This window comes from Pelobates fuscus, chromosome 1 (assembly GCF_036172605.1).
Source record: "Pelobates fuscus isolate aPelFus1 chromosome 1, aPelFus1.pri, whole genome shotgun sequence".
Classification (NCBI taxonomy): domain Eukaryota; kingdom Metazoa; phylum Chordata; class Amphibia; order Anura; family Pelobatidae; genus Pelobates; species Pelobates fuscus.
This window is the reverse complement of record NC_086317.1, coordinates 298,712,352-298,726,770: the sequence shown is the minus strand read 5'-3', so window position 1 is coordinate 298,726,770 and position 14,419 is coordinate 298,712,352. Positions and strand designations below refer to the sequence as shown.

Sequence of the window (14,419 nt, the reverse complement as noted above, 5' to 3'; positions counted from 1 at the left end):
CCCCTACTCACCTCTGCCTTTCAGCTGATTGTTCCCACCCACCTACACCCTGTTATAATTACATTCTCCTTGGTGGGCCCTCTTTTATTTACAGGCCCACTCGTACGTTGGTTTCGGCACACCACAACCAACTTTGCTCACAGTTACTATCCATTACGTATTTAAATTCCGAGCACAAATATATATATACACACACACACATTTATTTATTTTTTATTTATGTTGCCATGGCATTCTATACTTTGCAAGTAAGTTCTCTAACCACTATACTTTTTGTTTACTGAATAGACCTTGGATAAAAGAAGCACAGCAACAATACAAAACATCATGCATTATACGTGTTAGTATTTTTTTATATTAAAATATTTGACAGACCTGTGGAGGAAACTGCCTCCTTTTTTGGTCAGGGTACATGACATAAGCAGCTTGTGTGTAGGCATAACTTTTGAAGCGAGGTTTAGAAGGAGGTGAAGGGGTGTGCACACGTCCCTGTGCTACATTGACAGTGATCTAAGAAGAAGAGATGAAAGGAACAAAGGCACACATAGTTTGTTAAGAACATTGATAACAAAAACATTACATTTGCGTGTTGTAAGTATGGATATGTGTATATCTTCATTTCAAAACTATGCCATTTAAGCACAGGTTTTGTTATTATGATTTAAAAAAAAAACATGGGATGAGCAAAAAAATTGGTTCTTGTCTCTCTTAATCCACGTCCCTCCTCTCATGTATCACGGCATAGTTTGGATTTGTAGTGGCTTGTGGTGTTAGAAAGATGCTCCCTGCCAAACAAGATCACATTTAATAGAATAGAACATCATGCAAAACAAGTCACTTTCCAAATGCACTTGCAGCATAGGCTTACTTACTCATAGAGAATCATAGTCATAGATTGGCATATTTTATTATAGAAAATTATGCGTTTTCATATATCTCAAATGCATTTTAAGTGGTAAATCAAAATTGAAAAGCTACATGCATTATGCTCAGGTAAAAAGCTGTGTTTAAGGCACCAGGCACCTAAAAATAATGGAAACCATCTAAAATTGAGTAAATAATAGACTAGTGCATGGCGTAAAAATTTGTTTCAGCTGAATCAATTTGATAAAAAAAAAAAAATTGGATGGAACAATTCAAGTTTCATCCATGTGGCATTTCAGTGCAGACAAAAATTGTCCATGCTATCATTTAGTGACAAAATGTTTAAATGAACCAAAAGGGCCTTGGATATGGGCCAATCAATATACTACAACATATAAATATTATCGATATATTTCGCAGTACACTGATAGGCTCATGTTCTGCCATTTGACTCACAGCTCAAGTGAGAATAAAGAATAGATGGGCACAATAAAAAAATCTGCATATATATGTTATATATTTGTTAAAGGGTTTAACCAAACTTGTTTACACTTTTAATTTTTATTGTCCTAAAATGCTATTGTACACTTGCCAATAAATCTGCCCATTTTTTTTGTTACAATCCTGCAATTGGCCTTGATCCTCTCTACACCTTATTCCATGTCATCATTGTCTCGTATGCATCATCATTGTCTCACAGCTAGAAGAGTTTCTTCAAACATTACCCACAATAGACTAATGTCACCATTCTGAACTCTCCGCTCCCCAGCTACAGAAGCCATGACCAAGCCGAGAACCCCCAGTGGAAGCCACTCAATTACAAATCCCTGGTACGGCTTCTGACCAAGAACTGAGAACAGAAGCTATCTGGGTGGTGATAAAACAACATATGGACTATTAGAGTGTTGCAGGTGGCTGGGAGGGTGATCTGTCTGGGGATATGCTGGTTTAGGGGGGTCATAGTGAACAAATGGAGAACAAGAGCCCCAGACATACTGGTACCAGGAGTTCAGGTCCCAGCAGGGTGGAGATCATACTAGCACCAGACTGGACACCTTTTCTTCACCTAGTCTCCATCTGCTGATTGAATATAGATTGTAAAGGTATAAATATATGAGATTTTCTACAATAAACCATGTTTTGTTTCACCATTCATCAAGTCTTGACTGATGTTTGGGTAAGCTACGCTAGAGCTGTGGTAATCACTATAGGTATTCTGCAGGGAAATTGAGGGAAGTAAATGGAGATACCCTAACTGAGTACCGAGCTCTATTACAAATAGTATTTAATTTAAAACGCTGAGCTGTTAATTATGGGTATGCTAGTAAATGGGAGGTCCATGGTATGACCACATTTTTAAGATTCAATTTCCAAAGTATTGGAGAGGTAAAGGAAGGAAGTGGTAATTTTAAAAGATGGGATACCATTGTTTCCTCCCAGCTATTATAGTGTATGTGGGACACATATTTTTACTCACCTTATTACCATCCCACATGGTGTACAATCTTGCAAAGACACTGTTTGCAACCACCCAATTTTAGCACAGAACTTTGGGACCCTATTTTTATTTACTAATTTTAACACCATTCAACTTGCAAAGCCCTATTTAATTATTAGTCTTCTTGGTACTAACTGTATCTACATGACAACCAATTTTATTAAAGTAGTTTGTCAAGGAGATTTATTTAACAGCCAACCAGCAGCATAACTGCCTTCAAAGTCAGTTAAATATATATTTTTTCATTTCGGCAAATGTTTTGGGGTAAACACTAATTGTCAAATGGCATTAGTATAGGACAAAATCAAGAATTTAGCCTGAAGCAACCAAAAGCAACATTTTTCAACAAACTTTATTATAAATATAATAGCATCTAGACCCTAAAAAGTGTAAATATTTATCTCCTAATGCTTAGATATGATGATATTATATGATATTATATTATTAAAAGCCAGTTGACAAGTGGGCGTGTTGTACAGAGATCTTAGTGAATATCACCTTATGCTAAAGCCATCAAGGTTCTGTTTTTGAGAACATACACTGTAGAAACTGCAGATCACTGTAGAAAAACTCAAGGCTGCTAGGTTCTGTATACAAAAGCCCCACGGCTTTAGAATCCAATGGTTTATGTGGAGAAAACATTATGTACTTCTGTAGGATGTGTCTCTTTATATATTTATTTACATTTTAGAAACGAATAAAAAGAAATAACTGGAAAAAATAAAACAATCCAAGAATACAGTGGAGACAATTGTATTGATTCTGCAAACCTGGCTATGCCTTGTATCATTACTCTCTTTGAGTTGTTTTTAAAACAGTCAACCAATGTTATATTTTAATTATGCATGCTTTAATAATGGTTGCCTGGCCAGTCCAATATTTAGATTTTCTTGTTTGTTTGCACAACAGATCTATACGGCTATGTTGACCTGCATTTGCCTATTTAAAGCTTAATGTTAAAGTGTAATTAGTGTCCCCATAGTATAAGATTTTACTGCTACATTTTCAATTAAATCTGAAATTCTAGTCACACTGGTTACAAAGCTAATTCAAGTGTTAGAAGATGCATTAAATATATTGGCGTTAGTGATTACAGTGAGGGGGGTACGACTCCTGTTTAAACTATGCAATAAGAATCTTGGCAGAAAAACAAATTTTCAGGAAAAATGATGTTGAAATTTAGGTAGTCAAATAAAATCTTACTGACTGCTATGGATTCAATAAATCCTATTTTTTCTTGCAGAGACTTGCTTTTACTTTTCTAGAACTATTCTTAGTCTGTAAAATTCTCGTAGATGTAAGATTTATTCCACAGTCCTCAATCACAATGTAAAAGAATTTCTGCAAAATGTCATTTTTTGATAGAAATGACAAGGGTCTTTTTACTTCTTCGGTACTTGAAAAAAATATTTAGCTGGCATGAAAATTCTAAATGTTCTCTCAGTGAAAGATATAATTTTTGTAATACCATATTTATCGGCGTATAACACGCACCGGCGTGTAACACGCACCTAATTTTAAGAAGGAAATTTCAGGAAATGTCCCCCCCTCCAACAGTATTTTCCCCCCTTCCATAGTGTCCCCCCCATCCCATAGTGTTCCCCCCTTTCCATAGTATTCTCCCCCCATCCCATAGTATTCTCCACCCCTCCCATAGTGTTCCCCCCCTCATCCCATAGTGTTCTCCCCCCCCTCCCATAGTGCCCCCCCCCTCCCCTTGTCCCATAGTGCACTTTCCCTCCCCTTGTCCCATAATTACTTACCTGTCTTGAAGCATGGGCCGGCTTCACAGCGCGCACCGCGGTACAGGAACTTAAATTTCAGGTTCCGGTTTCCGGCGGGACTGAAAGGAAGTGTGCACACTGAGTGCGCACTTCCTTTCAGTCCCGCCGGAAACCGGAACCTGAAATTGAAGTTCCAGTACCGCGGTGCGCGCTGAACACCGGCCCACGCTTCAAGACAGGTAAGTAAACATTCACATTCGCTCCATAAGACGCACAGACATTTCCCCTCACTTTTGTGCATCTTATGGAGCGAAAAATACGGTATATCGGCGTATAACACGCACACATCATTTGCCCCCTATTTTCAGGGAGAAAACGTGCGTGTTATACGCCGATAAATACGGTACATTTTTTTTTCTTCTAATTTTAAAATTTGTTGTTTCTCCCTTCTGGCAATGGTGGCATTATATTTAAGTTTACAAACCTACATTTTTACAAAATCGTACATTTGGAGAAATACTTTACTTATCCTATAATGACAGAAGCACTAAATTACAATTTACAATGTAATGTACACAGTCATTGTATCTTAATAAAATATTCACAAATGTTAATGTGAATTGTTAATTGTTAATTTCATTGTGAATGTTTCATATGAAAGAAATAATGAATTTGAAATTCTGAATTCTGAGAAGTTTGACTTTTTAATATTCTGAATTCATTATTAGTTGTTAGTTGATGAGTGTAGAAAGCACACACTTAAAACAGTTCTGTCTCCAAAAATATACTTAATCTAATCTGTTTCAACATAACTCTCTGTGTCTGAATCTCTTTTTATTTATTTACCCTTTTCCTGAGTACTCTACTTTTTATAAAATATAGAAGGAAAAGTAGGGACTGCTTTTCCTAATGTACAGCAGTCGAATTGTCAAAATGTATAACTGATAATGAATGGAACTTATCCCTTTTACCCTGTTGCAATGTTCCATGCTGTCCTAAAAATAGTGGCGTTAGGACAAAGTGAGCGTTGCATACAACCCGTTAGATCTATTTCAATCACCACAGCTCAAGGATCTCATTCATCTTTGTTGATTCTCAGTTTACCCCCCTGACAGACGAAAGCCATCTATGGTCTCCCTTTAAGCCCCCTTGTAACAATGATCAGTGCTGGGCTGAGCAATCTGCCTAACACAATCACTATGTGATTGGCAGAGATAGCATACATGAGTTGAATTTCTTTTATGCTTCAATCACACAGTACAGAGCATGAGGGTTAGCATATGGGTTAGGATTAGTGATAGTGTTAGGGTAGGGTTAAGGTTAGTGATAGAGTAGGTTTAGTGTAGGGTCACTCTAGGGTTAAGGTCAATGCTGTGTTAGGACTAGGTGAGGGTAGGTATATGGTTAGACTGGCTGTAAGCATAGTACTAGGGGCAAAGTTGGTGTAGGCTTATGGCTTGATTGGTATAGGGTTAGCCTTAACTACCAAAAATTAATTTAGATCCTCTAACAATCAGAACTGAGATGTGAATTTATTTTGCATTCTTTTAGTTGAACTTGTGTAAAAATTATTATAATCAATTATTTTTTTTAATAGTAATAACATGTTATTCATACTTAATGTTGTGTTAGGTATACATACACACACTGATTAGCAACAACATTAAAACCACCTGCCTAATATTGTGTAGATCCCACTTATGCTGCCAAAACAGCTCTGATGTGTCAATGCATGGACTCCACAAAACCTCTGAATGCGTACCAAGACAGTAGCGGCAGGTCATTTAAGTCCTGCAAGTTAAGAGGTTTCATGGGGGTTTCATGGATCCGATTTTTTTGTTCCAGCACATCCCACAAATGCTCAATCAGATTGAGATCTGGAGAATTTGTAGGCCAAGGCAACACCATGAACTCTTTATCATGTTCTTAAACCATTCCTGAGCAATTTTTACATTGTTACAAGGTGCATTATCCTGCTGAAAGAGGCCACTGCCATCAGGGAACACCTTTAGATTAAGTTGTTTTGGTGCCTGGGGTGTCCCTTTTTTTCATCCCACCAAAAGGCAAAACAGCAAAAAAATAGGCAGAGGATACCAAAATAGCTGCATCCAAATATTGAGACCCAGCACAAGACAAAACATAATGAATATAAATAACGGCAATTGGCAATGTAGGTAGGATATATCATTAAGATATATGGGACTTAATGAAAGGAAAACCAAAAGAAAGAAACAAAACAATGACAGTTCTCAGCAGTGACCTTATGCTGGAACATAGTTTTTACAGCTATGAGTTAAAAACTCTAGCACAAAGTAATATGGTACTTAGTAAGCAAAATAACATTTGCAATACAAAAATAATATGCTACATTTATATGCCATTTCTAACAATCTGAAAATTAAAATAAATACAACTAAAAGGTGGCTGCAATATTGCCTATCCAGTGTCCTTTTCTTTTTCAAACCGAGGCATTGTGTAGAAGGAAATCATAGATATTTTCTTTCAGTATAACCATTATTTACACGTGAAGAAATCAATCCTATGAAATTGGAATGTGAGGTCTGACAGCTGACATGTCAATGTATTACAAGGAAAACAATTGCAGGTAACCATTTGATGATCTATTTGTGACAGTAATCTGAAGTCAGAATAAATAAAAACCGTAGCCAGAAAGAGTGACATTTTTATAGTAACGCTAGACTTAACACTTTAAGGATCTCTGTGATGATAGTCACAATAGTCACATCAAGATATAAATATATTTGAATATCAGTCCTTAAGAGGTGTTCTCTAGTTGATGTTTATTAATTATTTCTCTATGAATAAATTGCATAAATAGCGTTTGTGTCAAAAACAATTATGAGTTGTGAGTGTTTAACACTTTCTGGGGGCGTGGCTTGCTGGGTAATGGAGTAGGACGCTTGCCAAGACAGCTCCCCGGCCCCAGCCCACCAAAACCCTAATAACATTAGCCAAACAGCAATAACCTGGAAAATGGGGAAGACAAAACGTTCAATGACTCCCGGGCCCACACACAGAGGATCGCCTAGGTCTACCCCGGGCCCGATGGCCGGAAATATGTCCGCACCCAACGACCTACGAGCCATGAGGCGGCCAGACAAAATGGCGCCGTCTTCGCCCGGCGCTAGCAGCACAGCGGACTCCAAGCGCAGCATGGCTAGACGTGAGGCACTCACTCATATCTCAGCAGTGCTGGCAGCAATCTTTGCAAACATGCTCACCAGACGTGACAAAGAAGAGCTGGTGACGGCACTTTGAGCCACCATATGAGAGGGAGTGGCTGAGGTAAGGAGAGACTTGATGGCCTTAGAGAGGCGGGTGGAGGACCCAGAAGAAGAGCACTGCCAGGCAGAGCACACACAGCAAGCTGCAGAACTGGCCACACCTCAACAAGGCAAATGTACAGCTGCAATTATGTAGGCAGGTAGAGGACCTGGATAATGCGGGCGGCAAAATAACATCCACATCAGCGGCCTGCCAGAAACCCTGATGAAGCCCAGACTAAAGTGCTCATGGGCCTGTTCACACAAATACTAGGGGACTCCGTGCCCGATGACTTTGGCATAGAGCAAACTCAACCCCGCAATGTCGTCTGCTGCCTCCGCTTATTCCACCTTAAGGATGAAATCATGCAGGCGGCGAGACTGCTGGCGTGCATGCACTACCTAGACACAGAGATCTCGCTGTTCCAGGACCTTTCTATGCTAACACTGGAGGCTTGAAGGGCCCTAAAACCACTAACAAACTTGCTACAGGACAGGGGGATTCCATACTGTTGGGGGTTCCTGTTTAGCCTGCAGGCCAGAGCTGGGAATATGTGGTACTCAATCCGATGGGCGAACGATGTGCCTCGCTTCTTAAGAGCCCTGGGTTTACCAGCCATATGGGTGCCAAATTGGATCCTCGAGTTCCCACAGCCCCCCTCAGAAATGAGGGTGCAGACTGAACCGAAGCAACAGTCAGCAGCAAGATCAGACCTGGCACGATGCTGTGGAGGTCCAAACGGCCCGGAAGAATGAATCACCCAGACACAGCACACACTGGTTCCCTAGTTTGGTTTGCCCCGGTTGGGCTTGGCTTGTCCCCCCCCATCTCCAGAGCAGCTATGGACAGTAGCACAAGAAGGACACCAGACCCAGCAGCCAAAGGTATGCCTAGCCTATAGACACAACTGAGGGACCCAACGCCCTGGGACATGCACAGCACACAGATACAGGACACTTTGGGGAGGGGGAAAGGGGCAGGGACCTCGGGGACTGAAGTTGAGGACCTCACCAGTCACGGGGACACTAAGCACCTACCCAAAGTGTGGGACCCACCCTCCCCCAAAGGGCTTGACCATGACCTACCGCCTGAGACCAGCACAAAAGCCCAGCCAACGACGGCACAAGAGAAGTCATGGGCACTCTGCATGGAGCTAATTGGGTAGGTTATGGTGGAGGGGACAAGGTTATGAGCACAAGGTCCCGTAAAGACCACCAGACACCAGCATATCGAACTCATGAGCAAATACAAGATGGGTGGCACAAGGGATAATTGCCTTAAGTGTACTAAGGCAGAGGAAGTGGGGAATCCCTTGAAACAAGGGGGTCCTGGGGTGAAACTCTGAAGGAACAGAGATATAGCTCTGCCTAGAGGGACTCCAGGGAGGGATCTACACAGTAGCCAGGAACTAGGAACACATAAGGAAGGGGGAGAGGTATATATACAAAGGAAGGGTAAAGGGATGAAAACGACTGTGGAGAAAACAACTCCACACTAGATCCTAAAAATAATAATATGACCTCCTAAACACAAACACAAACCCCCAAAGGTAAATGTATGTAACATAAGAGAGGCAATCCCCTAAAAAGATGCTGGTATCCTAGGGGCAGGCTATGTAACAAGAAGCTGACCCTAAAAATACCGTGGATAAATTCACTAGTACCTACCTAGACCAAAATGTCCCTGTCTGGAAAATAAAACTTATATAAACTAAGGAATAAACTAGCAAAGCATGGTGATATCAAAGTGAGAAGATAAGGATAGCTCGACACGTGTTTCGGCGTGTCTACACTCCGTCGTCAGGAGCAAGTAAAGTGAGGCATACAAGTTCCCGGTATTAAATACCCTTTAGATACAGAAGATTCCCTGCAGCTGGTAGACAGTGTCCTATCAGGAGAGGGGAAAAGGAGGTGTGTATAGAGCATCATTATACCCTCCCCCTGAGATCAGTTGAATTGCTGAGGCGACGCAGTTTATCCCATTTGGACTCAAGCAGGTACCACACATACCAGGGATTGACAGGAGCAAGCTCCACCCTTCTCCTAAGGAGTGGTGAGCTTGTCAGTCATAACCCCGATATTATGTAGTAAGAGGATCAGCGTGTAATGTAGTAAGAGGATCAGCGTGTAATGGTGTGGAGTTGCAAAGTATTTGCTCTACCCATCTTCCTCTGTACATAGGAGAAGGAGGCGGTACTCAAACCTGCATGTACAGTTATTGGGTTGGGAAATATGTTTGGAAGGTACTTTAATATTGGACCCTCCATTTCTATCAAAAAAGACAATATGTGGCAGAAACCAATCCAGAAGGGAACGATCCTACCCTTGTACATATTGGTAAAGATTGTTATGTGTAATTCCCTTTATTACAGTATTGAGCTCTCCATATCTCATATTCTTCCAAAAGTTGGAGGGACCGATCAATCAACCTATAAACTGCCTCTCTAAAATAAAGAGGCAAGGGGGAGGAGAGATACCTAAATTAAAAAACAACAATGAAAAAACGGGGACAGAATAAAAATAGATGTAAATAGTAAAACTATGGGGAAAAGTGCCAAGAGGAAGGGAATCATCATAAATTATGTCCCTAAAGTACTTATAAGGGTATGGGTACTGTTGCCTATCAATTATCAATCAAGCTTTGCATATAGATGACCCATAATTCCATAAAATCTTAAGCATACTCATGTTAGATGAAAAACCGCCTATCACTATGATGCTAATTATTCATATCCCCGGCTCGCCCGCCTCCACATGCTTCCTCTGACCAAATTTATTTAACCAATCATTGTTAACAGGAGTAGTCCCAGAAGATTGGAAGTTAGCGAATGTTGTGTCCATTCACAAGAAAGGTAGTAGGGAGGTGTCGGGCAACTATAGGCCAGTAAGCCTTACTTCAGTAGTGGGGAAAGTAATGTAAACCATGTTAAAGGATAGGATTGTTGAACATCTAAAATAACATGGATTTCAAGATCAGAGACAACATGGGTTTACTTCAGGGAGATCATGCCAAACTAATCTTATTGATTTTTTTGATTGGGTAACTAAAATAATAGATCAGGGTGGAATAAATTTAGTAGGCCGAGATTACCACGTGGCATGTGTACGTGCATATGCTGACGTATCGGTCGGTTGGTTGCACGTGGCAAGATACGATCAGTAGTGTACGGAGCATGTGCAAGAATACAGGATGTAGTATTCCCCTCCTCCATTGTGCTGGACAAGCCATGCGGTCAAGCAGGAAGTTAGTTCTTGTTCGTATTGATTGGTCAAGAGAATGTGCGGGTGGAGCTTAATATGGGAGGAGTTATGTGCCTATATAAGGAGCCTGCACTATTGTCCGGGGCTCAGAACTTGTTGTATTTTGGTGACACTAGTCCCTCTGAGTCCCGATCGGTGAACCGAATAAAGAATCTCTTCCTTCCTGAAGAAACCTGTGTCCATCTCTCTGTGCTAGGCTTCCGTCAGTTTCTCCGGTATCATTTGGTGCATTGGCCGGGAAGCTCAGCGTTCAACGGTAGCTGAGAAGCAGAGGAGTGAGACGGTCTATCTTTGCCCACGTTCTCTACGGCTGCACCCCTGAACTTCTGCGTGGACCTCCCTTCGTCTCGGCGCCACTCGTCTGTTGTCCAGGAGATCATCGGCCTCTACGTAGTAAGTGCTGGGGTGTCCCCGTCGATGAGTGTGAACTCAGGTTCAGGAACGAGGAGGTAAGAAGACCGCTGTTTTAGACGGCGGACCCACTAGGGGTATACCGATTGTGCGGTAGGCCCATAAGGGGTTAATCTGTGTATGGAATCTGCCCCCTCTGTCGGAGGGAAGGAGCGAAGGCGCACCACTCAATCGAACGCTCTTTAGTAAGACCGTTTGATTTGGTTTGGAGTCAGGCGGGGTTCTGTGTAAATAGCCCTAGCCGGACACCGGTGTCTTGTCTAGACTAGCGTTCTAGGGTGTACAATTTGTTCGCTAGGTCGGAGGGACCGGGAGACTAAGCGGCGTCTGTGTAAATTTGGTCCGCTAGCTCTCAACCTATCTTGGCTAAGTGGGAAGGCGTGTAAATTTGGAACCCACTAGACTATTGATAGAGTAGAAAGACTAAAAGGGTTCTGTTGTAAATTCCGCCCTCTAGTTTGCTATATGTGGTGCTTGGGCAGTGTGGCTAACCAAAACGGATGTAGATAGTTTTAGGTAGTCCATCCAGGTACTGGCCAATAGATTAGTTGGGAATTGTATATGTGATAAAGATTGTTTAGTAACGTGTATATCTCGTTAGATAGCGTGAGCTCTGCCGTCTAGCGAGAGTGTTAATAGTGTGTTGCTGTATTATAGTGCACGGTACCATAACCCTGTATATTTACTGACACTGTATATAAGTACTAATAATTGTCGTCTATTGCATGTTTAACACCATAACCACTAATAATTGTATTGTGACCTTAAATTGTACTTTGACCTATGCTAACCATACTGTAACTGCTGTTTGTAAAGACGATGTTACTGGGGTGTGTTATAGATGGGTAATTCATATATAGAGAATTATAGCGTGGGTATCCAGCTCAGAATCCACCCCACGCCATACTAAACCTCCCCTTCCGGTACCAGCCCCCGTTAAGCCCACCTATCCCGATTTGGCGCCATTTCAAGCTTCCGGTCAGGCTTCATCTAGCCCGGCTCAGAATATTTTATTCACCGGCCTTCCCTATGATAAGGCTTCTACATCCGCACGTCTTATTACCCCCCGACCGGAACCCCTAACCGACGCCCCTCCACGAAGCCCTATACTAACCCGACAACTGACCGGTACCCAAAAACCTAAACATTACCAGATGCCTCTTCGTTTGAATCCCGGGTCAGCTTACCTTAATGATGTAGGTCAAATGGTGTATGCTGACCCAGTCTTCGTATATGTCCCATTCACGACTACCGATCTCTTGAATTGGAAGACCCACAATTCCTCGTATACTGAAAAGCCACAAGCCATGACCGACCTGTTCACCTCGATAGTCCAGACGCATAATCCAACTTGGGCTGATTGCCAGCAATTATTAATGACCTTATTTAACAATGAGGAGAGGACTAGGATAAACCAAGCGGCTATTAAAGCGCTGGAGGAAGAAGCCCGTACTTTAAACCAAGCAAATCCAGCAGCATGGGCCGCAACTCATTATCCTAATGCTGATCCCGACTGGGATGTTAATGGCGCAGATATGGTTCATCTAAAGGCCTATAGAGACGCTATAATTGCTGGCATGAAAGCCGGAGGGAGGAAAGCCATAAATATGTCGAAGACGGTTGAGGTGATTCAGAAAAGTGATGAAGCGCCTAGTGTCTTTTATGACCGATTATTGGAGGCATACCGTCTGTATACCCCCTTTAATCCGGAAGACACTGAGAATTCCCGAATGGTAAACTCTGCCTTTGTCAGCCAAGCTTACGGAGATATTAAGCGCAAGCTACAGAAGTTAGAAGGGTTCGCAGGAATGTCCATCACCCAACTAATGGAGGTAGCAAATAAGGTTTATATGAATAGGGAATCAGAAAGTAAGAAAGAGGAAGAGCGCAAGATGCGTAAAAAGGCGGATATGCTAGCGGTAGCGATCGCAGGCGTAGATAGACGGGGCCCAGATAGAGGCGATAGTAGGTGGAATAGGGAACCCCTGAGTAGGAATAGTGCGCGTATTGTAGAGAAGAAGGGCATTGGAGAAGCGAGTGTCCAAAAAGAGAGCAATACGAGAGAGACCAACCCAGGGCAGGATATGGAAATTTTAGAGGCAGAGCGAGAGGTAGAGGAGGTCCCGGAGGGAGTAATAGTAATAACAGAGGAAGTGTTAGAGAAGACAGATACTATCCCGCAGCGCAAAGGTCCCGCGATAGAGAAGATAGGGACTTTGTAGGATTGGCTGACACGGTCATGGAGAACTATTGACACCGACCGGGCTCCATCCCCCTTGGTTGAGCGGAGCCTATGGTCGATGTGTCAATAGGGGGAAAAAGGAGTGCATTCATGATCGACACTGGTGCTGAACATTCGGTGGTGACTGACCTAGTTGCTCCTCCATCCGGAAGAACTATTACTGTAATCGGAGCAACTGGAAGGAGTGCTGCAAAACCGGTTCTTAAAAGTCAACTCTGTACATTGGGAGGCCACGTAGTAAAACATCAATTCCTTTACATGCCTGAATGTCCAGTCCAATTGCTGGGACGTGATTTGCTATCCAAATTACAAGCGCAGATTACGTTCCTAGCAAACGGAACAACATCCTTAAAGTTTAATGGACCTTCAGGTATTATGACATTATCCGTACCAAAGGAAGAAGAGTGGCGACTTTATACAGCGTTGACTAGCCAAAACCCTAAGAGTGATGAATCCTTATTCAACATACCAGGAGTTTGGGCAGAGAACAACCCACCAGGACTGGCCCGCAATATTCCACCCATTCGAATCAAACTAAAGCTTGGGGTTTATCCAGTGAGCCTACGGCAATATCACATCCCACAGAAGGCTAAAAAAAATATTCAATCTTATCTAGATAAGTTCATACGGTATGGTATCCTAAAATTCTGTACTTCCCCCTGGAACACCCCATTGCTGCCTGTTCAAAAGCCCGGTACAGATGAGTATCGTCCTGTGCAGGACTTGAGAGCGGTCAATGATGCGGTTGTCAGTATACACCCAGTTGTGCCCAATCCGTATAACCTGCTTGCTTTAATTCCGGGCGGGGCTACCTATTTTACAGTCTTAGACCTCAAAGATGCCTTCTTTTGCCTCCGAATTGCCGCAGAAAGCCAATGTATCTTCGCTTTCCAATGGGAAAATGCTGTAACGGGCTTGAAACGCCAGATGACTTGGACAAGACTGCCCCAAGGGTTTAAAAACTCACCGACCCTATTTGGTTCAGCTCTGAGTCAAGATCTACTGGATTTCAAGTCCATCCCAGGAGAGTGTGTATTATTACAATATGTAGACGACTTGTTGATAGCAGCAGTTACAAGAGAAATATGTCAGCAAGCAACACACGATCTACTACACATTCTCTGGAAGGCAGGAT

The 14,419-nt window shown here is 42.2% G+C and overlaps 1 protein-coding gene across 1 annotated transcript in view; it reads right to left on the bottom strand.

The window, feature by feature from the left end:
• The window catches only part of DMD (dystrophin), a 2,317,639-nt gene that overhangs the window by 1,594,806 nt on the left and 708,414 nt on the right, over positions 1-14,419 (bottom strand). The window contains exon 9 of the mRNA XM_063457949.1: positions 376-510. Within this exon, the coding sequence (XP_063314019.1) occupies positions 376-510 (135 nt within the window). The remainder of the gene's footprint in view (positions 1-375; positions 511-14,419) is intronic.